The sequence below is a fragment of the Felis catus genome, chromosome D1 (assembly GCF_018350175.1).
Source record: "Felis catus isolate Fca126 chromosome D1, F.catus_Fca126_mat1.0, whole genome shotgun sequence".
Classification (NCBI taxonomy): domain Eukaryota; kingdom Metazoa; phylum Chordata; class Mammalia; order Carnivora; family Felidae; genus Felis; species Felis catus.
The window spans coordinates 111,970,468-111,997,256 of NC_058377.1; the positions used below are offsets into that span (position 1 = coordinate 111,970,468).

Genomic DNA, 26,789 nt, shown 5'->3' on the forward strand with positions numbered 1-26,789 from the left:
CTAAATAGGCTTATAGCCTGAGGTCCCAGGTGGGTGTGAACCGGGGGGGTGGGGGGAGCACTGCTCAACCTGTACAGGGGCCACCAGCATCTAGAAGAAAACCATTGCCCGGGGTTGGGGGGGAGGGTACAAAAGGACAGGAGAGGGGGCTCGGGCACTGAGCAGACACGGAGCATGTGGGGGTGAGCGGGCGGGCGAGCTGGGCCCAGCCTCCCGGCGGGCACTGACCTAGCATCTGTCCCAGGTCCCCAGGGTTGGAGAGGGCGTCCCCGCCCACCACTCACTTACCACCTTCACTCTCCATCCCTGGGACAGGACCACGCGTGCGGAGCGTGGAGAGAGGAGCCATGATGAACCACAGTGCACCTGCCCCTCGGGGGACACTTGGCTGCAGGGACCTTGCCGAGATGTTGCCTGGGGGTGCCTCCCACTCCCATCGACTGCTTTTATTTCGGTTCCCCGGCCCCTGCCTTCGTTTGGCAAGACCTCTGTCCCCAAGGTCTCTCTTTGTCTTCTGCAACTCCCAGGCCCGGCCTGTGGGTAGGCAGCCCCCAGAGAGGGTCCGTGCTCCCGGCCCTGGGGGCCTAGGAGCCCCATGGACCCCTAATGTGCGTGGGGTGCTGTGTGCCCGCTTCGCTCGCCTGGACCGGCCCATCGAACCCTGTGGCGGACTGCTGCGGCCCTAAGAGTGCTGCGGGAGCGTGGCGGTGACCCGTGCGAGGCAGTTGAGGAAACCAAGGCACGGAGAGGCCGAGTCGCCCACGCACGTCTGCACGGGAGGTAGGGGAGGGAGGACCCAGATCCGGACCCCGTGCTCACAGAGCCGCAGACGGCGTGGCTTTGGACTCCGCCCCTTGTCCTCAGCCGACAGGCCGGAATGGCATGGGCCCGTGTCGGGGGCAGGGGGGCCTGGAGGCCGTCTTGCCCGGGGCCTGTCGTCTGGGGTCTGGACTCGCCTGGGGCCGCGTGGACAGGACGGGGCCTGGGTGCTGGGGTCCGAAGGGCAGGTGCACACCTAAAGCCAGGTGCCTCCAGGCGTCAGAGTGGCTGCGGACGTCTGTCTGGATCTGGGACTTGGGCCCTGCCGGCCGGCCTCCTTTTCCTTTCCCCGCCTCCCGCCTCAGACGGGCTTTGTCCAGCGAATGCCCTGGAGGAAGCACACGGGCCTGTCCCGTTCCCCGGGGCCGCAGCAGCGAGGTTTTCTGGTCTGGTCTGGTCTGCTCAGTCTTTAGTAGACAGCTTCTTGATCTTTCTTCCATCCCCAGCAAGTTGCCGCATGACCAGCCGGAGGGCTGCCTCCCACACTCCCCCGGGGCCGAGCTGGCAGCTGGGGCAGGGCGGAGCCCGCTGCCGGCCGTGGGAAAGGGGTTGGTAGGGAGGAGCCCCCTTCTAGCCCCCTTCCCCCTCTTCCGCAGCTCTTCGGGCTGGCTTGTCCCTCTGCCGGGACCTCCCGCCCCACTTCCTCAAGGCACCAACTCTTATCCTTTCTGTCCTGCCTTCGAAGTTGCCTCTTCCAGGAAGACCACCCTGCTTCCCACGGGCCTGCTATGGCGACTTCCCCTGTGCTCCTAGAAAACGCCCTACCCTCATCTCCCTCCCCTGCCTTCTGTCTCTGCCAACGGAATTTCGGCTCCTTGAGGGCTGAGGCCACGTGTTCTTGCCCACCTGGGGTCCTCCGTACCTGGCCTCACAGAACATCATGGGCTTACGACAGCTGGGACGGGAATTGGCCTGTTCTCTCTCTCTCTCCTTCCGCTCTGGGGACCGAGCTCATGGAGCTCATCGCCTCACTGCCCCAGGCTCCTGGCTTCCACCCCCCGCGCCGGGCTCACATCCGGCCAGTGATGGCGCAAAGCGCTCCTGCGTCAGACGGAGCAGAGGCAGGGGCAGGCTGGACGAAGTGGGGCTGTGTGGCAGGGCGACCTCCTGGGAGAGGAGGCTTCATGGTGCGGGGACTCAGTGACTGGGAGCTGCCGGTCGTGTAAGGGGCCTGCTCAGAGTGTTCTGGGCAAGGACAAGCAGCAAGTGCAAAGGCCCTGGGGCAGGAGCCAGTGTGGCAGGTTTGAGGGCCACAAAGGCCAGTAGGAGTGGAGCTGGGTGGGCTGTGGGTTTTATTCCCAGTGTGACTCAGCCGGCACTGCTGTGGGGAGGCTCTCTGGGCGCCAGGGTGGCTTGTAGAGCTGAGACGGAGCGGCAGGCCTTGGGGGATTCCCCGGGTCCCACACCTCCCCTGCCCCAGCCACCTTTGCCACCCTGCAGGTGCTGGCCATTGTCTGGGAATATTCGCGCAGGAGGAAAGCCGTCCTGTGGGGGAGGGGCGGGCGTGGGGGCAGCCATAGTCACCTTCCGGTTCTCAGAGCTGACACGACCCCGTGAGAAGTAGGTCAGGGGCAGAGAGAACCTGTTTTTCAGCCACCCACAGGGACGTAGATGTGGCTCAGTGAGCATTTTCGCCTTTAAGCAAAAGCGGCAAGGCCGCCCCTGTCTGAGGTCAAGGTGTTCACACAAAGGGCTAAGTCCTGATGTGAAAAAGCATTAAGTTATACGACAGAAAGGGTCAGTCATTCTTGTTGTCTCTTACTAGAAAGGACCTGCCCTCCCCACGGGGGTCTCGCCCCGTCCCTGGGGGACCGACAAGGCACGCTCCTCCCCTCCACTTGTGTGACAGGGTACCGTCACCTCCCCCCATGGGGCCGGTGAGGAAACTGAGGCCCAGAGAGCTTGGGAGACGTGCCCAAGCCACAGGCCAGAACGTGCCAGAAAAGGAACTCGGCACCTGACTCCAAGTCCTGTGCCCTTGAAAACAGTCGGTTACTGAGGAGTCGTTCATTCACACGAGAACAGAGGGGGGGGGGGGGCAGGTGACGCGGGCGCCACGCCTCCCGCTTCGGACGGAAGTGAGACGCGCCAGGACCCGCCAGCCCTCCGGCTCCGACCCACGGCTGCTCGCCCCGCAGGTAACCCCGCGCCCCGATTTCCCTCCCACCTTCCCTCTTTCCGTGTTCCTCCCGCCTCTTCCCAGCTGCTTTCTGGTTTCACGGTACACAGGATACGAACACAGAGCGTTCGTGTTTCCCGCGTGGACACAGAAACGCACGTGTATCACGGCGTATTCGTTTCTTCTCACCAACGGCCACAAACTGGACGGCTTAAAACAGCAGAAACACATTCTCTCACGTCTCTCTGAGGCCGGGGGCCCGAAAGCCGGGTGTGGGCAGGGTCGGTGGTCTCCTGCGGGGCTGCCGGGGGAGACGGTGTCCGGGCCCCGCTCCCGGCTTTCCGTGCTGGCCACAACCCCTGTGCCGCCGGCCGTGGCCACGGCCCTGGCCTCTGCCTCCGTCCTCACGCGGCCTTCTTCCCGGCGTGTCTGCGTTCTCGCCCCTTTTTATTTTATTTTATTTTATTTTATTTTATTTTATTTTATTTTATTTATTTTTTTGAGACAGAGAGAGACAGAGCATGAACGGGGGAGGGGCAGAGAGAGAGGGAGACACAGAATCTGAAGCAGGCTCCAGGCTCTGAGCTGTCAGCCCAGAGCCCGACGCGGGGCTCGAACTCACGGACAGTGAGATCGTGACCTGAGCTGAAGTCGGACGCTTAACCGACTGAACCACCCAGGCGCCCCTCTCGCCCCTTTTTATAAAGGCACAGCCAAACCACGTGGGGTGCGCCGGTCTCACCTTGACATCCCTAACGCGATTCCATCCGCAAAGCCCCGTATTCCAAAGAAGCGTGCATTTGCAGGGGTGGGGGCTTAGGGCACGGATGTATCTTTTAAGGGCCTCTGTTCGCCCACTACATAGAGGAATGCGCTCGAAATTTACTTAGTTGTTGGGGTGCTCAATCAAACAGTTTAGGGCGTGTCCCTGGTGCCGCCTGTCCGCGGGGTGGGGGCCACGTCTTGGGCTTCTAGGTACCCCAGCTGCTCAGTGCGGTGGAGGTGGAGGGATGGGGTTCAGGCTGCTGGGAGCCTGCTGGGGGTTAGGATGTGGACGGGCACGAAGGGGGTTGGCCGGTTCCGCCCGCATTGCCATCCACGGCACCCTCCGCCCTCAGACTAGCCTGGAGGGGCCCGTGCCGTTTACCGCTGCCGTCCGTTCTCCTCGTATCCTGTCCTCTTGTCGTGAAAGAAACAAGGTGGGTAGTGACTTGCTTAGGGCTTGTCTCCCCCGGGGATCCTGCGTGTTCTCTTCCTTCCCGCCTTGCAGGCCCTCAGAGGTCCCTGCGGACTGAATGCATGAGGTCCAGCGTGGGTGACCTGGGTCCTTCTTAGCCCGGTCCTAAGGAGGCTGCATGGTGGGCCGGGTCACAGCAGGGCACTCTACCAGCCCAGGAGGAAGGGATTACTCCAGATGGCCTCGCTGGGCCCTCTCCTACAGCCGCGGAGAGCAGCAGGCAAGCCACGGTCACTGTCACGGGTCCTGCCCCCTTGACTGAGCGGCGACTGGTCCACAACTGAGCTCCCACTCTGCGCTCGAGATCAAGACAGAGGGACAGACGGAGGGACTGACTGCCGCAGGGGCCCTGCGCACAGCTGGGGTTGAGGACCCTGCCCTGGGCCCCTCCCCCCACCTGCTACAGCCTTCTCTGCGCTCACACTTGGGGAAGGGACTTCGGCCGGCAGCGTGAAGGACCCTCCACTCCGCAACCTTCCACGTTGGGGAAACTCCCGCAAATCCCCATAAGATACCCCAAGTCCTCCTTCTGCCTCATCAAAAAGCCCGAGCCAGCGAGCGCGAAGAATTTGTATGAAGCTGGATGGGGTGGGGGGGGGGGGGGAGGCAGCCCCCAGCCTGTGCATTCCCAGGACCCGGGCTGCCCCTTCTCAGGGAATCCGGTCTCGGAAATCCATTGGCACAGCGTTCCCGGCACACAAGCTCGGGGCTGTTTCTGTTCCGGTTGGAGCGGTCTCAGCTGGGGTTGGCTGGTTGATCGGGAGGACGCGGCCCTCGCTTCTTCCAGGAGCTCGGAAGCTCCTTCCCCGGGCCCTGTTCCCACACGCTGCTCCCCATGCCTCGTTCGGGCCTTCCCGGCTTCATCAGGACCCACGGCCGCCGCCGCCTTGTCTGGCCCAGGGGAAGCACAGAGGTGAATATCTCCATCCAAATCAACCACCGCCTCCCTCCCCTCCCCCACCGTCCAAGAACAAGGACTCTTTCCCTTCCTGTGTTCTGGGTCCCAGCCAGCAGGTTCTGGGAATGTTCTGCAACAATCTCCAACAATCATTTCGTCATCCTGGGGCTGGGAGATGATGCACAAGTGGAGGGCAGTGGGCAAGGGCGAGATCCAAGGCAGGGGGCAGGGGAGGAGGGCGGCGTGGGGGGGGGGGAAGGCACCCCCGTGGGACGGCTGGAGCAGGCGGTCGAGGCCCCATTCGTTGGAAGCAGATCTGCCTCACGCATGGGGAGGTCTTTCTTTTCACGTGGGATCTGACCCACCCAATTCCTTTGATCGAGAGTCACACGTCACATGAATGCAGCGGCCTGGAATAAGGATCCGACGTGCGAGAATCTATAAAGCACAAGAAAGTCACAGATTCCTCCCTAAACTCGCTGTGAACGCACGGTTAGAGAAACACAACAGCCAGGAGCAAGTCACCTGCCAGCTAGGCTCAAAGGCGACTCTCCACGATGTTGTGTAAAGAAACGACACATTCTTCAGGCGTGAAAGTGAAAAATACAATTTACTGATGAGGACTGGACAATCTGCCCCCGGCCTGAGCATCTCTAGATTCATTTTCACAAGTCTCTTGAGGCAGTAAACTGTATCCTGCAACCCTCGAGTCCCAGCCTGGCCCGTCTGGTTTACGCGAGTCAAGCGTCGCGCCGTGAAAATGGAAAAATGGTTGGCCGGGAGGCGACACTGGACGTGGGGGAAGGTTATCAGGGTATCTGCGCTGTCCAAAGCCAAGGGCACCGCGGAGGCAGGCTGTCAGGGGCTGACTTGTTTCCCCCCCCCGCCCCAATTTCTGTGTTGGAGTCCTAACCTCCTGGACCTCAGAATGTGACTGTATTTGGAGTTTCGGTCTTTGAAGAGATGCTTTAAGGTCCTCTGGGTGGGTCCTGATCCAACATGACCGGGGTCCCACACCCTTGGTTCTAAATTCACTTGGCATCGGCAGTGAAGACTGACAACCACACTCTCCGAGACGAAGATCCAAAATGCGCGTTAGAGCTCTTAGCTTAACACGTGGATTCATCAGTTAATCGATCCCCAGTTCCCATCCGTCTGCCACTCTCCGGCTTCTCCCCGGAAGCTCACTTCCTTTCCCACTTAATGGGAGAAGCAGGAGGCCGGAGAGGAGCTGTAAGCCCAACGGCAGCCTCACCTCCTCTTGACTTAGGCGATGGCCGATGTGAGCCTGTCTCCAGAGCGCTCGCTGGCCGAAGCGCGTTCTGTTTTCAAAGCAGATGTGGGTGGGGGCGCCTGGGTGGCGCAGTCGGTTGGACGTCCGACTTCAGCCAGGTCGCGGTCTCGCGGTCCGTGGGTTCGAGCCCCGCGTCGGGCTCTGGGCTGATGGCTCGGAGCCTGGAGCCTGTTTCCGATTCTGTGTCTCCCTCTCTCTCTGCCCCTCCCCCGTTCATGCTCTGTCTCTCTCTGTCCCCAAAATAAATAAACGTTGGAAAAAAAAAAAAATTAAAAAAAAAAAAAAAAAAAAAAGCAGATGTGGGTGGTCGGCTCATTCACCCCCTTCGGCGCCCAGACGCTGAGTTCTGACGTCTTGAGCCACTGATGTATCTCCAGCGTCTGGGCTGCTCTTTCATTTGTCATCGATACTAGTCAAATCTCTAGGAGTGGGTGCAAAGCACCGTTAGGTTGGGAAAGAGAATCGGTGGCTTTCTCTCATCGTGATAGAAAATACCTAACACGAAATTTACCGTCTCGGCCATTTTTAAGTGCGGAGCTCGGTGGCATTAAAGCACCTTCACACCGTCGTGTGGCCATCACCACCATCCGTCTCCAGAACGTTCCATCGCCCCAGACTGACTGTCTGTCTCCGTGAGACCCTCACTCCCGTCCCTCCCCAGCCTCGGCGCCCGCCGTCCACTCCCTGTCTCTGTGAAGTCGACCGGTCCAGGGACCCCTCGTATGCGAAACTTCCCTTTGGTGACGGGCTTTTTTCACGCAGCCCGACGTCCTCCCGGCTCACCCATGAGGCAGTGTTTTAACAACACAAGTATTTCTTTTTTTTTTTTAATTTTTTTCAACGTTTTTTATTTTATTTTTGGGACAGAGAAAGAGAGAGACAGAGCATGAACGGGGGACGGGCAGAGAGAGAGGGAGACACAGAATCGGAACCAGGCTCCAGGCTCCGAGCCATCAGCCCAGAGCCCGACGCGGGGCTCGAACTCCCGGACCGCGAGATCGTGACCTGGCTGAAGTCGGACGCTTAACTGACTGCGCCACCCAGGCGCCCCAACACAAGTACTTCATGTGCGTGACAAGGCACGGTAGCCCGCCGTGACTCTTCGAACGCTGCCGGATGCCAGCGAGTGTCACGGAGTGGATTCGAGTGACGTGCCGTTTAGGTCTCCCAGCAAGCCGACCGGCACGACATACGCCCTGAAATCACCAGTTGAGCACTGCAGCTCCTTCTTCGTAGCAAACCACTCACAGGATCCGTTTGAAGCATACCGCGTGTGTAAACGCGTTCATATTTAACTCACGTGCAAGGACAACTCATCAGCGGCAGAGGCCGGGCCAAGAGCGGGCGCTTACGGTGTGAAGGCCCGGCGGCGAGCGACGGAGGCTGGTGCCGTTTGCGTGTGCCCCAAACGCCACTTCTCTCCAGCTCTGAACTCTCAGCCCTGCCCTTCAGTCCGCGTGGCAGCGTTTCCCATCCTTGCTTTGACCTGATGGGCCACTGGCGGAGCGTGGCGATCAAGTCTAACTCCACAAGGAGAGCCATCATCTACCTTTCCCTTTTTCTGGATTCCTTGATGGGTCTTTCTGGCTCGTTGGGGTTGGGGAACACATGACCTTTCCGAGAGATTTGGGGAAGAAACTCCTGTCTGGAAACACGCTGGGCACTGTCTCAAGACGTCCTGTGGGCTCAAGACGGCTGTCACGGCGCCCGGCCACACGTCCTCCAGGGCAAGCTGCAAACGGGAAAGGGCGGTGGCCGGGCTCTCTCCCCGCATAGCTCTCTCGTTTACCACAGAGGAAAGTTCCAGAAGACCCCGCACGCCGTCCCCTACGTGGCACTGATGAGAACAGGCAGTGGACCGGGACCAATCCCGATCCCCCCCAGGGGGTTGGGCCAGGCCCAGATGAGACGACTTCCGCTAGCAATGACCTGCTGTACGTCTTCCCCGGCTCACTTCACCCTCACAGCCACCCTCTGAGGCAGCACTATCACCCTCGCTTCAGGAACGAGGAAACCGAGGCCCAGAGAGTGCAAGCAACTTGCCTGAGAGTACACAGCCATGGCAAAAAGAAGCCCCACCAGGGTTTGAACCAGACCGCCCAGCCCCAGAGTCTACGTTTATAGCGACTGCGAGAAAGCACCGTTCACAGAGGGAAATGGTGACCCGGCAGGGAGCCCGCCCAGTGTGGGTCCGGGGCAGTCACGTCTCATTTCCTGTCGCGAGTCTCCGGAAGGCCCCGCGTGCTGGTTCGGGTGGCCGTCATCATCCCCGACTGTCAGATGAGGATACGAGGCTCAGTACGGGCTACGGGCCTCGCCCAAGGTCAAGGTAGAGGTGAGGGCTGGGCTCCAGCCAAGCCCTCGGAGACTTTGAGCTACCTCTCTGGGCCCTTCTCCTGGGCATTTTTACGATCGGCTCCGTCTGATCAACACAGTGAAGCTGTCAAGAGAAACAAATTGCAAGAAGCTTATGACTTGCTTTCAGAATGTAATTATATAGACGAAGGGGACAGAAGTCTTCACATCGTGGGGGAAGCCTCGAGATGCTCTAGGAGCCGGCGGCTCCCTGTGCCTGGCATCGTGCTGGGACAGAGTGGCACATTTCAGACGAGGTGGCTGAGAGGCCCCCAGACCCTCAGCGGGCGTTGGGGTCAGTACCTCGGTGGTCCGGCGCTGGCCCAGGGGTCTTGTCCCCAGCTTTGGGGGTCCGGGGACACCTTTTGATGTAGCATCCAGAACGCTGGCTTTGGAGGCAGTCTCGGGTTCAAGGCCAAGCTCTAGGCAAATTATAAACGGGACAGGCAAGCTAACCTCTCGAGCCTCAGTGGCCTCATCGTAAAAGGATGTAGGATGCGCCCGTGAGGGTCGAGTGAGGCTCTGGGGGGACATGGGTCTCCACAGAAGGTTCTGCAACTGTGATTTCCCCATCTGCGCTCACAGGGGTGAGCACACATCCACTAAGCTCCTGAGTGGCTCATCCACGGACCAAAAACTTCAGGGCTGGTTGACCGTGAGAAATGGAATTGCCACGGCAACTGGAACATTCTGGCTGACAGTCTCTCCTGCTTACCTACCTCTCGGCCTTCAGTTTCCTCATCTGCATAATGAGCAGGACACAGGGACAGCCACGTGGGGGAATTACTTTAACAACCGGATGAGGGGCGTCTGGGTGGCTCAGTAGTTGAGGGTCCGACTCTTGATTTCAGGTCTGGACAGCACAGAGCCTGCTTGGGATTCTCTCTCTTTCTCTCTCTGCCCCTCCCTCACTTGCTCGTGTGCTCTCTCTCTCTCTCTCTCTCTCTCTCTCTCTCCCTCAAAATAAATAAATAAAAAGAACTAAATGAGCCAAACAAGTGAAACGGTTCTGTTTCTCTTCCTGTTCACTGATCACCACCTTAGCAGGAACACACGCGAAGCCCAAACAGGGTTGACTCTGATGACTGAAGTCACCAAGCCCAGGGCCCCTACCTCTCCCACAGGGACTGGATTACCTGGGCAGCACTGGAGACCCACCGATAGAATGCCTACTCTTTGGTGTTCCCTCCAAGCGACCACTCCTTGGTCCTAACAGTACAGCGACTGGATCGGGAACCGAAAGCCCCCAGTTCACTAATGGCTCCAGTTCCGAATCTGCTCTAAACTAACTGGGGGCCTGTGGGCAAACCCTTTTTGGCATCTCCGGGCTTTGGTTTCCTCCTCTTGCACAGGCGGCCGCATCTTCCGCCAACCACCCCCAGTGCGGAGCTTCCCAGAACCATATTGTCACCCCACCCTTCATTAGGCTGTTTTACATATTCTAGAAAAAATCTTAATGTTTATTTTTGAGAGACCGAGAGAGACAGGGCACTAGCGAGGGAGGGGCCGAGAGAGAGAGAGGGAGACACAGGTCTGAAGCAGGCTCCAGGCTCTGAGCGGTCAGCCCAGAGCCCGACGTGGGACTCAAACCCACGAACTGCGAGATCATGACCTGAGCCGAAGTTGGATACTTAACTGACTGAGCCACCCAGGGCCCCGTTTTTCGTACTCTAGAGAGACAGGGGACACTCTCAGACCTTAGAAGAACCCTTCTCTTGAGCTGTTTGCAGGTCTAGAAAGGAGAGGTGGCCTGGGTCATGCTCCAGGATGACAAAAACCACATCATCCAGAGAGCTGAGGCTGTGGTGGTTACACCTGCAAAAACACAACCCTGGGCACAGTGCGAACTGTCTATCCCCTCTGCGCCCGTAGTGCCGTACTTTCTTTACCGGGCCTTCAACAGAGTTGGAATGAAAACATTTTCCCTGCTCATTGTTTTCCTGCCTGAACCTTACCAGGAAGCCACCCAATCTCCCAAATATTTCTGGGATAAACACTTTGTGGAAATAGTTTATAGTTGGGTGGTATAGATACATATAAAAGTCATTTTAACCTCCCCAAAGCCATTTGCCATGATTCATTCTTTTTTTTTTTTTTTGAGAGAGAGCAAGGCAGAGGGGGGAGAGAGAGAGACAGAGAGAGAGAGAGAGGAAGAGAGAGAGAGAATCTGGGCCTTGACCCCACGACCCTGGGATCATGACCTGAGGTGAATTCAGGAGTCGGATGCTTCACTGACTGAGCCACCCAGGCGCCCTGAAAGTGCAAAGATTTCATCAGTCTCTTTTTGGGGGCCATTGAAGTTGTTTACCATTTTCCTCTGACTGGTTTTGCCATCTGGGGGAGATGAATGAACGCATGCATGCAAATGGTGAAATCTGGGATCTCACTTTCCTGGAGCCGGACCAACTGGGCTTCTCCCTTCTGTGCCTGGGAAACGACCCATCCTTCCAGATGCAGCTCGACGTTACCTCCTTTGTGAAGCCCTTTCTGTGATGCCAGCTGAAGAGTTGGTTCTTGCTGACTGTGGGGGTCCCGCAGCACTCAGTTACATACTTGTCACATGACATTTGTAACAGACATTGTGATGGTGTGTTTCTCTTCTCCCCTCCAGGCTGTGAACTGGGGGAAGCAGTACTTTCAACAGCTCTGTGTTCCCCAAACCTGGACCGTGCCTGGCTCAGAGTGGTCTGCACCTGTTCCTGAAATGAACATTCCACTCCGCTGAACTAAACATTGGCATCGTGTCGATTTCTCGGGAGACAGATACTTTGAGTGTGGTGCAAATACTGGCTGGATGAATTAAGCTGGTGCACTTGAGGAGAGCTGGAAGTTTCCCTCTGCTCCAGACCCTGGGTCAGGGGGTGCAAACTCGTATTTATGTGTAGTCAATGTTTGTTCAATGGATGAATACATGAATGAAAGAAAGGTGTGGTTCTGGACCCAAGGAGATAAAGCCCATAGGAGGCAACGGGAATCGAGGCATCTGCCTTAGAAGGGTTCACCGGCTCCCCATGCCAACTTCACTTAGACTTGGGTTAGTTCAGGGGCTCCCGGCTGCCTCCCCAAGGGCAGTCAGTAGCCGGTGGCGCCCTGCGGCAATGCTCTGACATTTTGCCTTGCGAAGAATTTGTGCTCCAGGCGTCAAACTGTGAAGGGAGAGCATCTGCTTTAAATTGTTAAAGATGTATCTATCTTCCTCTGCGTCTGCAAGATCTAGCACCGCACTTGGCTCCTAACAGGTGTTTTCAAAAGGTTAAGTGCAAAACGTGAATATGAATAAGGACAAGGGTGAGAATGACCACCCTTTGATTGTCCTTGAGATAACAGCCGTGGGGCAGGTCTGTGTCATTTTTCCATCCTGCAGATGAGGCGCTGAGTCCCAGCGGGCTCTCCTGAGTTGCCCAGGCCCACACTGCAGGTTGAAGCACGTGCTGGGAGTTGAACCAGCCGGGCCTGGCTCCAGAGCCTGCACTCCCCGCGCAGCGCCCAGGAGCCTCCGCATCCTGCGCGGCCCGCCTGGGCCTCCGCAGGTATAGCAGGTAAGCCTCGGAGAGGGGGCCCTACATAGAAACCGCGTGTCCTGGTGCGTCTGTCCCCAGGAGCCGCCGCCAGCAGGTGACTCGCGCCTGGGCGCGCCGTCCGGTAAGGTGTGTGGACGTGGCGTCTGGGAAGGGTCTGGCGCAGAACCTGATGCACAGAGGACGCTCGGTAACGGCCTTCGGCGTCCCCGCGGCTGTAGGAGGATTCGTGGCGCAGGTGCCCTCGGGGAGCCGGACCTCAGCCCCGAGCCGCGGCTCCCGCGGGGAGACCCCCCCCCACTCCTACCTGGGCAGGGGCGGGGCTCCGGCGGCACCCAGCCAATCGGCTCCCGGGAGGCCCGCCCCGCCCACCCGAGAGGGCGGCGCTTGCGCACTCGGCCTCCGCGGCTCTCCTCGCAGGGGGCGGGCCCGGCCTGCGGCGCTCGGCGCTGACGCCACGCCGACGCGCCCGACGTCGGGCACGTTGACGCCGGCGACGCGCAGCCGGGCCCGCTCCTCCTGCGCTCCGCCAGTGTCCGGCCGCGGGCCGGCCTTAGTAACTGGGGGCTGCGGGCCCGGGGCCGGCGGGCGCGGGCGCGGGCTGCCTTCGTCGGGCCCCGAGCTCGCCCGGAGCGAGCAGCCGCCCGCGACCGCCGCGGAGCCTCGCCCGCTCCCGCCGGCGAGCAAGGTAAGGGAGCGGGACACCGAGGCGGGCTCGGGGCGGAGCGGGGCCGAGGTCGCCCCGGGCGCCGGCCCCCTCCCCGCGGCGGCTGCTCGGCGCTCGCTGTCAGCTCCCCCCCTTTCCCCGGCCGGGACCCCCGGCGGACGCGCCCCGAGGGACGGGCTCCTGCGGCCGCGCGCCGCTCCCTCCCCTGACCGCGGCGCCCCGGTGGCCCCGGTCACTCGGTCACCCCGGCGCCGGGCTCGGGGCCCGAGGACCTGTGGCCGGGAGAAGCAGCGACCCGGGCTGCGCTCCGGTTGGCGGCGGCTCTCCGCCGCCCCGGGGTCCGGCGGCTCTGCGGCGCCCGGCGCGGCCGCGAGTGGGGCGGAGGTCGTTGTCGCCGTCCGGCGCGCAGCCCTGGGCATCGCCTTGTCCGGGGCGCAGCCTCGGGAACCGGCCCCCCGGCCCTGGTGCCGGCGTGCGGTTGGAGACCCTTCGGAGCGGCTCGGAGTCTCCCCTTTCACTTTTCCTTCCTTCCTGGCCGCCCGCGGCCGGAGCGACCTGCTTCATTTGTGGAAGTTTTCTTTCTCCTCCTTTCTCTCTCTCTTTTTTGTTTCTGGCTGTTAACTTACGTAAGTTAGGTTGACTGGCCGTTGCTCGTTTGCAGCCGTTGAAAAACACCTTTCCCGGCCCTTAAGGAATCCAGTTCCTTTTAGCGCTGCACCAGATCCAGCCCGAGAATTCGGGGAGCCGTCAGCCCTCCTCGGGAGCTGACTGCACACATTCCTGTAAGATGCCTGATGGATTTTGTACTTGTCAGGTTTACTGGCTGTATGCTCCTTCTGTGCTCTTCCTGAAAAATGATTGGGTGGCATGCGTTTTGACTTTTTCTCTCCCCCCACCGGGAAATCGGGGGAAAAAAAAAGTTTACAGAAGCACACTTGTTTTCAACAACTAGAAAGTACAGCTTTGCAAACAAAATGCCACAGGGTTTGTCCTTTAGGGGAGGGGTAGGCTTGGGTCTTTACCCCTAAACTGGATTATTGTCCGTGCGGTCGTGTTCATCTCGCGTGTTCTGGCACTTGGGCTTGGTGTTCTCCCGGCTTTTCGTCTGTTCAGAGCGTAACAGCCAGCTCTGAGAGTAACGAGGCCGCCAACCTTTCAGTTATTAGCTACCGGTAGCCGTAAAGTTGCAGGTTTGTGGGAGCCTTTAGTTTGCACTTGATGACTGTAGCCTGGGTCTTTTATTTCAAGATGATGTGCGAGGTGATGCCGACCATCAGTGAGGCAGAAGGCCCGCCCGGAGGAAGCGGGACCCACGGGTCGGGCTCCCCTTCGCAGCCGGATGCAGATTCCCACTTTGAGCAGTTGATGGTGTCCATGCTGGAGGAGAGGGACCGTCTCCTGGACACGCTGCGAGAGACTCAGGAAACGCTGGCGTTGACCCAGGGGAAGTTGCATGAGGTCGGTCATGAAAGAGATTCCTTGCAGAGACAGCTCAACACTGCCCTTCCACAGGTACGGATGCTTTTCACCTGCACCCTCTCAGACTTTCTCCTTCTAAACGTTGTGTCCCACTATCGGCTTTCGTGGTGTTAATATTTTGGGTGAGTGTCGTGCGTAACCATCTGTGAAGTGGTGGTCCTGGTGTTCGTAAGTCACATTTGGACAGAGTTGACCCCCCGGCGGGGAACAGAGTCCGCGGTGCTCTTAAAAGTCAGGCGCTTTACTCTGTGCGCCTTGTAACGCTTGTCCCTTTCCTCGGGAAGCAGGAGGAACTGCGGAGATGGGGGACGCCGCCCTAGAGATTTTGGGAAAGGGCCGTGAGGCAACCAAGCTGCGTGGTGCCTTCTCTTCTGTCATCTTAGGCCATTTCCTGCTGCACGTGTACTTCTCCCGGGTTTTGTCACAGATTTCCAATTTTCTAATGAAATTTAATGGACAGACTGGATCGATTTCCCAGGAAGGATATTTTCACAGGCCATCTTTATACGAACACCCGCGTTTTATAAACCGAAGTTGTTATGGGGGCTGTGAGACTGAGATTAATTCCTTTGGAACTTTCCCTGTGGCTGATGGGAATCGTAAAGCTTGAGAGAACACTGAAGCTGTTGGTCTGAGTAGGTTACCCCGGGCCTGGCGTTTCGTGGCTTTTTCTGGCGGAGCTGAGCGAGGATGTGATGGTAGGTGAGGGCCGAAAGCGTCGCCCCGGCAGGCGGAAGGTGAGTGGCACCGAGCGTGCGGGAGGCACGGGGGCTGCTTGGGTGTTCACGCGCCACGTTGGCGTCCCTCGGCTTACCCAGGATCCCGCGTACACGCGTGTGCGGGTCTGCAGTGCGCAGGTAGTGAATGAATAATTGCTAGCCCGAATGCGTTTCTTGGCTGTGGTCCGCTCTCCCGAAAGATCGATAAGCCCAACGTTTGCATTTCCTTTTTAGCAGCAATAATCTGACGTTATTCCCGTAGCGCTCCTTTTCTGTCGGGGCAGAGAACCGTCACGGCTTTCTCACAGGAGCCTCACAAATCATCTGGAGTGTCCAGGCCAGGTTTTATTTCCGCGAGCTCAAGAGCGCAGGCCAAGTGAAGCTCTACCAGGATTTCGTTGTGCTTGTACGGTTTTCGTTTTTCGTTTTTTCGTAGTTTTGTTTGTTTCTTTGTTTTGTAATTGTATTTGTTTCAGTGGAACTTGAGGTGGTGCACCGAAGTGCATATGAAATGCTTCTGTGTTTGAGCAGCTAGATTTTTGAAAGACTGAGCACGCACCACATCACGACAGAATGGAAGGGACAGGAGTTTTGTGCAGTAGAGGTTGTCACACCAGGGGGGGTGGTGACACAGTCGCTCAGTGATTTGTTTTCAGCTTGGGAGTGCTTCGCTGAGTGGAGAATGCAACGGTGGCTTCCCACCTCCCCTTCTTCCCCCCTCCCCACCGCCCTACCTCCCCACCGCCCTACCTCCCCACCTGAGGACCTCTCCACCACCCTGCCTCCCCACCTCCCCTGAGGACCGGAGACCAGCATTTCAGAAACACGGGAACCGTTGAGTAAACTTGTTCCGGACCTTTCCCTCTCCTGATCCCCGTCTCACGTTTGGCAGCTGATAGTGTGGGCGGATAGGTATGTAAGTAAAGTGAGTGCACTTGTGCTGTGGGCGCGTTGTGTACGCGAGTAATAATACTGTAAAAAATTGTAACTGTAACATCAGAAAAATTCACTGAAATGTCCATTCACGATTGTGAACTTTTCACTCGGCGAACACATTCTTGGAACCACCACCTGGATGAAGAAATGGAACCTTACCGCGCTTCCCAGAATTCCCCTCCCGCCCACTCCCGGCGAACGTCCCCCAGAGCTAACCACGGTCTTGACTTTCACCAGTGATTGCTTTGGCATGTTCTTGGCTTCGCGACGAGCTAACCCTTCAGCGCTGTGCGCGCGCGATGCGCCTGCCTGCCTCGTGTGGCTGTGCCGGTCCTCCCCTGCCGTCGAGGGCCCAGTGTGCGAGCACAGCACGGTTTATTCTTTCTCCTGCGGGTGCTCCGGTTCGTGTGGAGGCCGCCCCGCGGATCCGCGTACATCTCTGCAGGGTGTGCTCGGCGGAGCGGGGCGTGAGTGGTGGCACGTGGGTCTGTTCCCCGCCAGCAGCGGTGCGCGGGCGCTCGGGGCTGGCCGATGCCTGCTGGCGCCGGTTCTCGTGTGTGACCTGTGTGCTGGGGCCTGGGTGCCGGGAGGTGTGGTGCGAACGTGCTGCTCCCTCGGGACCCGCCCCCGTGTGCTTCTGGGCCACTTGCGTGTTTCTTTTGTGAAATAATTGCCTTTTGCCCATTTTATGATTGGGTTGTCTGTTTTGTTTTTTATCGATTCGAAGGAATTCTTTCTATGTATTTTGAACATCTGTGAATGGCAGATGTTTTCACATTCTTGTGTGTGTCTGCCTTCCATTCTCTCAGTGGTGCCTTTGGGTAACTTTCTTTTGTTTTTTCCAAGTAGTATAACCGTTTTTATGTTTCTTGCCTTGTACTGGCTAGGGCCTCCAGCACAGTGCTGAATGGAAGTGGTGAGAAGAGGTGTCCTTGTCTTCTTCCATATATTGGAGAAAAGGCTTTCGGTATTTTTTTTTTATTAGCAACGTGATTTTTTAAAATAATTAATTTTTAAAAATTGACATCCAAATTAATTAGCGTATAGTGCAACCATGATTTCAGGAGTAGGTTCCTTAGTGCCCCTGACCCATTTAGCCCATCTCCCCTCCCACAACCCCTCCAGTAACCCTCAGTTTGTTCTCCATATTTATGAGTCTCTTCTGTTTTGTCCCCTCCCTATTTTTATATTATTTTTGCTTCCCTTCCTTTATGTTCATCTGTTTTGTCTCTTAAAGTCCTCATATGAGTGAAGTCATATATTTGTCTTTCTCTGCCTAATTTCGTTTAGCATAATACAGTCTAGTTCCATCCATGTAGTTGCAAACGGCAAGATTTCATTCTTTTTGATTGCCGATAAGACTCCATTGTGTATATATATACACCACATCTTCTTTATCCATTCATCTGTCGACGGACATTTGGGCTCTTTCCATACTTTGGGCGTTGTCGATAGTGCTGCTACAAACATGGGGGTACACATGCCCCTTCGAAACAGCACACCTGTATCTCTTGGATAAATACCTAGTAGTGCCATTGCTGGGTCATAGGGTAGTTCTATTTTTAGTTTTTTGAGGAACCTCCATACTGTTTTCCAGCGTGGCTGCATCAGTTTGCATTCCCACCAGCAGTGCAAAAGACATCTTCGCTTTCCACATCCTCACCAACATCTGTTGTTGCCTGAGTTGTTAATGTGAGCCATTCTGACAGGTGTCAGGTGGTATCTCATTGTGGTTTTGATTTGTCTTTCCCTGATGATGAGTGATATTGAGCATTTTTTCATGTGTCGGTTGGCCATCTGGATGTCTTCTTTGGAAAAGTGTCTGTTCACGTCTTTTGCCCATTTCTTCACCGGATTATTTGTTTTTTGGGTGTTGAGTTTGATAAGTTCTTTATAGATTTTGGATACTAAGCCTGTATCTGATATGTCACCTGCAAATATCTTCTCCCATTCTGTCGGATGCCTTTTAGTTTTGTTGATTGTTTCCTTTGCTGTGCAGAAGCTTTTTATTTTGATGAGGTCCCAATAGTTCATTTTTGCTTTGGTTTCCAGCAAGGTGATCTTTAGTATTTATTCAAGTTTACTTATTTATTTATTTAGAGAGTACATGGGGTAAGGGCAGAGAGAGAAGGGGAGAGAGAGAGAATCCCAAGCTGACTCCACACTGTCAGCACGGAGTCTGATGTCGGGCTCGAACTCAGAAACTGTGAGATCATGACCTGAGCTGAAATCAAGAGTTGGACACTTAACTGACTGAGGCACCCAGGTGCCCCAAAGCTTTCAGTATTTTGCCACTACATAGGACACCTGCCGTGGCTTTATTGGTGGATACTTTTACCAAAATATGAAAATTCTCCTCTATTTTTAGTTTCCTAAGTTTTTTTTTTTTTAATCATCAATTAAATTATATTAAATTTTCTTAAATGTGATTTCTCCATCTTTTGGGACAAGTGTTGTTGTTGGTTTTTTTTTTTTTTTTATAATGTGGTTTACCTTAAAAATGTTTTTGTCCTTCTAGAATAATCCCAAGAATATGTTTTCTCTTTTCACTGGATTTTATTTGTTAATATTTTGCTTAGGATTCTTGCATCTGTATTCATGAGAGAGGCGGGTCTTCAGTTGTACTTTCTGGTACCGGCCTTGCTGGGCTTTGGGGTTAAGGTTGTGCTGCTCTCATAAAACAAGGGAGGAAGCACACCTTGTGCTTTCCCAGAAGAAGTTTTTTGTGTTTACTTTTTGGAAGAATTGATAGGCAAAACCTGCTGGTGCTGTTGTGAGAAGGTTTTAATTTCAGATTCATATTTTTTATTGTAGAAATATGATGTTTCTGATTTTATATTTCTTCTTGTGTCTGTTTAGATAAGGCATTTTGTTTTCTAGGAATTTGCTCAGACCACCCAGACTTTCCAAGTAATAAGTGGAAAGTAGTTTATAATATCCTTCCTATCTGCAGCATCTGTTGTGATACTTCCTTTTAAAAATTCTTGATATTGGTAATTGGTGCTTTGTCTCTTTTTCAGAGAACCAACTTGGGTGCCCTTTTGATGTCTGCTATTTAGTATTTGTTTTCTATTGAGTTAATTTCTGGTCTGTTTTTTCTTCTACTTTGTATTTGTTTGCTGTTCTTTTTTCTAGTTCTTGAACTAAATATTTAATTTGATTTTTAGCCTTTTTTCTCTTCCAGTATATGTATTTTACTTGTTTGCTTGTTTGTTTATTCATTTTAGAATGAGAATGTGAGCAGGGGAGAGAGAGGCAGAGGGAGAGAGAGAATCTCAAACAGGCTCCTCACTCAGTGTGGAGCCTGGCTTGGGGCTCGATCCCGTGGCACTGAGATCATAACCCGAGCCGAAATCAAGAGTTGGTCACCAACCGATTGAGCCACCCAGGTGTCCCTATAATATATGCATTTTATTTATTTATTTATTTATTTATTTATTTATTTATTTATTTATTTTTAATTTTTTTTTTTCCACCGTTTATTTTTGGGACAGAGAGAGACAGAGCATGAATGGGGGAGGGGCAGAGAGAGAGGGAGACACAGAATCGGAAACAGGCTCCAGGCTCCGAGCCATCGGCCCAGAGCCTGACGCGGCTCGAACTCACGGACCGCGAGATCGTGACCTGGCTGAAGTCCGACGCTTAACCGACTGCGCCACCCAGGCGCCCCTATAATATATGTATTTTAAAGCTGTAAGTTTCCCTTTAAGCACACCTTTATTGATCTCCCAAGTTTTGATAAGCCAGATTTTTATTGTCTTTTACGTGAAACTATTTTCTAACTTTCATTGTGGCATCTTTTTCTTAATTCATAACAATTTTTAGGAGCATATCGCATCTTGATGTTTAGGGGGATTTTCTCGTTCTCTTTGTGCTGATTTCTAGCTTAATTCCATGAAGGTATCTGTCTCAGTGTTTTTGGGTGGCTGGAACAAAATACCACAGGCTGGCTGCCTAATAAGCAACAGAAGCTTCTTTCCTATAGTTCAGGAGACTGGGAAGTTCTCAAGATCAAGGCGTCTGCAGATTCAGTGTCAGGTGAGAGCCAGCTTCCTGGTTCATCGACAGCCTACTTCTCCCTGTCCTCATGTGGTGGCAGGGGTGACGGTGCTCTCTCAGCCGCCCATGACTGGTCACCACCAGAAGTCTCCCTGTCTTCATACCATCACTTTGGGGGTGATGAATTTTGGGAGGATATAAACTGTTAATCTAATGCAATCCCTAAATACGCCCTGCAGTATTTCAGTCCTTTGAGATGAGTTGACTTTCCTAATGGCCTAGCATATATTCATTTTCATTAACTGTTCCTTGGGCACGTGAAAATAATGTGTATTATGGGGAATGCAGTATTCTATATTTATAGGTTAGGTAAAGTTTGTTAATGACGTAATTCAGATTCTAGTAACCACTTTAAATCAAGTAAGGAATAGGCGAGAATGAGTTTAATAATATTACTAACACGCATATCCAAAATATCATTTCGGTGTATAGTCAGCGTGAGAAAAAGCTAATGAAATATTTTGCATTCTCTTTTATCATATTGTCTTTAAAATATGGTGTGCATTTTATACTTTCTACACATTGCAGTTTGGAGGAGCCTCATTTCAAGTACTTAAAGCACGTGACCGCATATTGGACAGCCCCGTCCTCCTCCCTTGGTTTTTCTGTTGTTGTCGGTTCTGTCAGATACTGAGAGATGTATCTTCAAGTCTCCCATCGTGATTATGGATGTGGCTATTTTTCCTTTTCTGTTGTCAATTTTTATGTATTTTGAGATTGCGCTATAGGTACATTCAAATTTAGAACTCTTGTTTTCTTGGTAGACGGAACTTTCATCACGGAATGTTCTTCTTTGTCTCTAGTAGTGTTTTTTGCTTTAGAGGTTCCTTTATTGCCTGGTCCTATTTGCCACATCAGTTTTCTCTTCGGTAGGGTTTTGGGTATCTTTTACTTTCATCTGTCTGTGATCTTACATTTTAAGGTGGACCTTTGTGGACGGTGTATGCTTAGTTTTATTTTAATGAATTTGACAGTCTTTACCTTTTGCTCAGAGTGTTTGTTTAAATGTAATGACTGATACGTTGGTTTACATGTACCGTATTACTAGTTTCTTCTTTGTCCCACCTGTTCTGTGTTCTTTTTCTCTCTGGCCTTCTTTTATTTATTTATTTTTAAATTTTTTTTTTTAAGTTTTTTAAATTTATTTTTGACAGAGTGCGAGCATGAGCTGGGGAGGGGCAGAGAGAGAGGGAGACACAGAATCCGAAGCAGGCTCCAGGCTCTGAGCTGTCAGCACAGAGCCCGACGCGGGACTCGAACTCACGAACTGTGAGATCATGACCTGAGCTGAAGTCGGACGCTTAACCGACTGAGCCATCCAGGTGCCCCTCTCTGGCCTTCTTGTAGAAGTATGACGTATTTTTTAATTGTATATTTCTCTGTTAGGTTATTGGAATATATATATATATATATATATATATATATATATATATATATATTGCTAGATGCAGGTGCATTTTCAACTTACGCCTGATTCAGTATTTGCACTCCTTCCCTGACCCTGCTCTTTCCTTTGACACTTGAACTGCACTGAGCTTCCCTTCACCTTCTTTGTCGGGTAATATTTTTAAATTTTAGATTGGTTTTGGCATTGTGCAGTTAATGCTCGTTACGTTTTGTTCTCATAGTTACCCTTTCTGTTGTGAAGTTGTTCCGCACTCCTTGTTTTTTCATGTTTCTGTCAGAGACTTCTTCTCCTCAAAGAGCTGCATTAATACTTCTTTTGGTTCGTGTCTTTGGTTGGTGAGTTGTCCTTTTTTTTTTTCCCCCCCAAAACAATCTTTACTTTGCCTTCACTTTTGAAGGACGTTTCTGTTAGGTAAAGTCTTCCAGGTCGGTGGTTATTTTTGTTCAACATTTTATAGATGCTAATCCATCATCTGGCTTCCTTTCCTTTTCTTGAAAAGTCAGCTGCTAGTGTTGTTGTCCCATGGAAGGTGGTATCTTTTTCCTCTCATGACTTTTAACATCTTTTTCCCTCAGGCATTCTTTGTGGAGTCACTGTATTGGTTCTTTTATCAGTTTTGGAAAAGCTTTGACTCTTATCTCTGTAGGGATCTAGTACTCCCCATTCTGTGTTTCCTCTACTTTGAGGGTTCTCATTGGACCTTTTTACCATGTCCTGTGTGTTCCTCGGGCTCCTCTATTTTCTTGACTTTTTCCTCTGACTGTTGTCTAGGTATATTTTTTTACTGACCTATCTTCCAGTTCACTGAGTCTCTCTTCACCCGTGTCTAGTCTGATGTTAAGCCCACAGATTGAGTTCTTAATTTTAGCTACAATAATTTTCAGTTTTAGAATCTGTTTTGAAAATCTGAAAATTTCCCATTTGTCAAATGTTTTTGAACAGTTGACATTGGCATCCAGTAATTCCAGTCTATGGGTCTCCTCCTGGTCTGTTTCTGTTCTTTCTTTCTTTTGGTCCTTATGTTATACCTTGTTTTTTTTTTTTTTAAGTTTGCTTATTTATTTTGAGAGAGAGGGAGAGAGTGCAGGGGAGGGGCAGAAAAAGAGGAAGAGAGAGAGACTCCCAAGCAGACTCCATGCTGTGAACACAGAGCTCGACCCAGGGCTCAAACTTACAAACCTGAGTGGAAACCAAGTTCTGGATGCTTAACTGACTAGCCTGAGCTACCCTGTGCCTCTCTCTCTTTCTTTCTTTCTTTACTTTTTACTTGTTTTATTAAAAAAAATTTTTTTTTTGTTACTGTTTATTTACTTTTGAGAGAGAGAGCATGAGCAGGAGAGGGGCAGAGAGAGAGGGAGAAGCAGAATCCGAAGCAGGCTCCGGGCTCCGAGCCGTCAGCACAGAGCCTGATGCAGGGCTCGAACCCATGAACCGTGAGATCATGACCTGAGCCGAAGTTGGATGCTTAACCGACCGAGCCACCCAGGCATCCCTTTTCTTTTCTTTTTTTTTTTAATCGCATGTGGGACATTATGGAGAAGTGTAGAGGCTCTTCGTGGAGCTGTATTCCTTCGGCATTTCGTCCGACACGCCCCGCGTGGGGAGGCTTCTGGGCCCAGTCAGGCACGAGTGACCTGAGAGTGGGGCTCAGGCTTTGTAAGGTGCAGTGTGAGCTGCCTTCCCGCTGCCCCCCACCCCCATGGAACCCTCCAGGATCTCCATCTGGAGGCCCTGAGTGTTTCCCAGGGCCCCTCCTTCGTGGTAGGTCCCGAACCCCGGTTATTTTCTCCCCAGCACCGTGAGATCACCGAAGGCTCAGCTTCTCAGGCCGTGCTTGCTGAGTGCCGGGGTCATTTTCTGTGCCTCCCTGTGGTGTCCAGAGCTCGGTTAGCCGCGACTTTCTGCCTGGCTTTCCGTTATGTTTCCTTTCCAGCTCATTGGTATATTGTCTCAAATCCCTGATGAAAATCAGAATCGTCCAATGCCTTGAGGGAGAGAGAGGACTCTGAATGTTGGAGTTGGCTCAGTGGGCTTCCCTTTTGTTTGCGGTCTCAGTCCCTCCGGTTGTGGCCGCCTCAGTATCTCTTCGATGCCTTCAGACACGCTTAAAATCGTATTCGTCTTTTCTAGTCTGTGATGGGTCGGCTTACAGACTACTCATGTGTGTAAGTGAAGGCGGGAAGACCTAGAAGTCACAGTAAACGTGTTGGTCATCACCAGTTGGTACTGGAGAAAACGAAACCCACTAGTCCTGGCCTAGTACCCGTCGTTCTTCTAATCTGAATCTCCAGTTTGCCCACGCTCAGCCTGTGTCCGTGGAGTGGTGATGGTGTCAGCGGGCCAGCCCCCGGTGCCGCCGTCCTCCCCTGCCGGGCGCCCGCCCAGGGCAGGCTTTGTGGTGACGATCTGGCCATACAGGGCAGGCTGAGGAGGTGGATGGCTTAAGTGACACTTATTCTGTGACTTGATCACAGTGTCTGATCAGTGTTGTTTGTTTTTTAATTTTTTTTTATGTTTGTTTTTGAGAGAGAGAGAGAGAGAGTGTAAGCAGGGGAGGGGCAGGGAGTGGGAGACCCAGAATCTGAAGCAGGCTGGGGGCGGGATGCCCCTCAACTGCAGTGCAGCCCCCACCACAAGGGTTTCTGTGTTGCTGCACCTGAATCATCTGCACAGGCACAACCGCCCACCCTTGTTGAGCCCCTTGGTGACTCTGCACCGTCACGGGCTCCGGGCTCCGGGCTCCAGCTTCTGTGCTCCTTGGAGACCGCGGTGGAGGCACACCTGGAAGAGGGAAGGAGTTAGGAGGAAATGCTGCCTGCTGGCACACTGTGGTCCACGAGAGGCCTTTTCGGGAGAGATTGCTCAGGGGCTGAGGCTGAGAGAACACTCTCCCAGCACTGCGACTGCAGGGGCAGAGGCCGGGGTCAAGGACAAACCTGGCTTTGTTTTAAGCCATGGAAGGGGAGCCAGGTGGGGCGCCAGGCAGCTGGTGGTGGGACAGAGCCTTGCCCCGCCAGGAGCTGGGTTTTCGGTTGAGGGCCCCGGGGCATTGTGGCCTCGGGGAGGGACTGGCATGATTTGGTTGAATTTTTTAAAAGCTGGTGCTGGTACTGTGTGGATAGTGGGTTGGGGGAGGAGACAAGAATGGATGCAGTGTAGACGCCATTGGGTAGAGTGGCTCCTTCTAACGTGTGGGTTGAGCTGTAAGATTCGTGCTTTAGGCAACAGGTACAAGCCCCTCACATCACCCATCACATAAAGCACAGGACAGCGTGCGTCTTGATATCCTGTACAGAACTACGTAATGTTTAAAAGCAGCGTGTGTAATATTAACGTGTGTGGGTACAAGGTGTACGTGAAAGTATTCCCCTGTTTCTTGAGTGCGTGGCAGGCACCGTTCCAGGTGCCGAACACTGAGTCTGTGCTGCAGGTACCTCGCCCAGAGACGTATGTGGTTTGACGGAGGGCAATAGAAGGGCATGGGAGTGTGTGGTTCGGTGGAATAGGGGGAACGTGTGCACAGTGCGGCTGCCGGATGGCCGTTGCGTCCCATGGGTCGGCGTGGGTCAGACCCGGGGAGGCGGTTTTCCTTGGGAGGTTCGGCTGCCCTGTGTTCTCCTTCGTCCACCCCGCTCTGTCTCCTGGACGCCTTTCCGAGCACCTTGTAGTGAAGCTCCATCTGGGCGACTGTGGGCTCTTTGAGTTCCGCAGGGGCCACCACCCTCCTCCCCACACCTGTGCCTCGTCCTGTGAACGGAGCAGCTTGCCCTCTGGTCCGGTGGTCAGAAGCCAGGGAGACGGCTTTGCCTCCTTCCTGCTCTTCCCTCTCCCTGCCGGTCTGTGGGTCCTGTGGCGTGGAGCTTGCCTGTCTCAGAGGCCATCTGTGAGGTCCCTGGAGATCTGTACCCTGTCTTCACTCGGGTGGACTCGGGGAGGGGCCGGGTCCTGCGGTCTTCCCTGCGCCGGCCCCACTCGCCTCGCAGCAGCTTGGCTGTGGGGCGGGGGGTGCCTCCCGCTGGGCAGAGATGCCGGCGTCCTGCCCCATCCGTGTACAATACGCCACACTCTCTGAGAAGACGGCCTTTCTTCCTGAACCTGTGTCCTGCCTGCTGGCCCTTAGTGCTGAGTGTTGCTGAGCAACTCGGTAACTAGCTCGTTTGGGGACTCGTGTTTGCCCTGTGTACAAGGACCCTCCAAAGCGCTCCTGTTCTGCTCCTGGGTGGCTCTGTCGGTTAAGCGGCCAGCTTCGGGTCGGGTCATGATCTCGCGGTCTGTGGGTTCGAGCCCCGCGTCGGGCCCTGTGCTGACAGCTCAGAGCCTAGAGACTGCTTCGTATTCTGTGTCTCCCTCTGTCTCTGCCCCTCCCCTCTCGCACTCTGTCTCTGTTCTCTCTAAAAAATGAATGAACATTAAAAAAAAAAAAAAACTCGTATTCTGACGGGGCGGTGTTCCTGCTGGGGAAAGCGTTCTTATCCAGAGGGAGGAGGAGACTGCAGGCAGTGACCTTGCCGTTAGCAGTTTGCTGTACTTACGTGTCTTGTTGGTTAGGCAATCATAGGGGTAACCGTATTGCGGTGTAAATGCCGCGTAACCCCGTCCCATGGGGCTTTAACGCCTCTCACTTTGGCCCTCCGGCCTTACCTCGTCTCCCCCGTTTTGGGCATCGCCTCCGGAGGCTCGTGGTTTCCGGTGGCCCCGTTCTCGTGGTCGGAGGTAGCATCATTGGACTGCCAGATGATGCCAGACCCCTCCGAGTCTCTCTGTGCACCCCCTCCGGAGCCTGTGACAGCCCTAGTCCCTGGGGCACTCCCCGTGGGCCGCGTTGTCCCTGGCGTCCTGCGCACACCCATTCTCGCGTGGGAGCTACAGAGGGGATCGTCCGGCCTCTGTCCTCCTCCGTGGACCGACAGGCCCTCTTCCGTGAAGAGCACTCCTGTCATTCTTCGCTCCTTGGAATTGCTGTGGACACTCGGATTTGTGTTTCTTCCGTGTGCCACGGTCCGTTGTCATCCCTATTCCTTAGGTACTCTGCTGTCCCCCTCAGAGTGGCTCCCGTGTCCTTTGGCCAGGGCCCCGTTAGTCTTTGAACATTACCCTGTTTTCTGGCACAGGAATTTGTCCCAGGCTCGCTTTGTGTTTTTCCTGCCTCAGATCTGAAATCCTTCCTCTGAGGAGCTTGGGTTCCTTTTAGTGTGGAAGTGATACTTGGAAATCCAAATGAGCTAGGCATGCTCACTGTCACTGGGGTTGGCATCATTGAGGTCCTTTCTGGAGACAGAGC

General features: G+C 54.1%; 1 protein-coding gene across 6 annotated transcripts in view; it reads left to right on the top strand.

Moving 5' to 3' along the window:
* Positions 1-12,723: 12,723 nt before the first annotated feature.
* Positions 12,724-26,789, top strand: part of PPFIA1 (PTPRF interacting protein alpha 1) — a 91,273-nt gene continuing 77,207 nt past the window's right edge. For 4 of the 6 annotated variants that reach the window (XM_045039678.1, XM_045039679.1, XM_045039681.1 and 1 more), the window contains exons 1-2: positions 12,725-12,928; positions 14,156-14,419. In XM_045039678.1, the coding sequence (XP_044895613.1) occupies positions 14,156-14,419 (264 nt within the window). In that variant the 5' untranslated portion in view covers positions 12,725-12,928. Of the gene's footprint in view, positions 12,929-14,155; positions 14,420-26,789 lie in introns of all 6 variants that reach the window. The other 2 variants (XM_045039683.1, XM_045039682.1) reach the window with 2 other exon arrangements.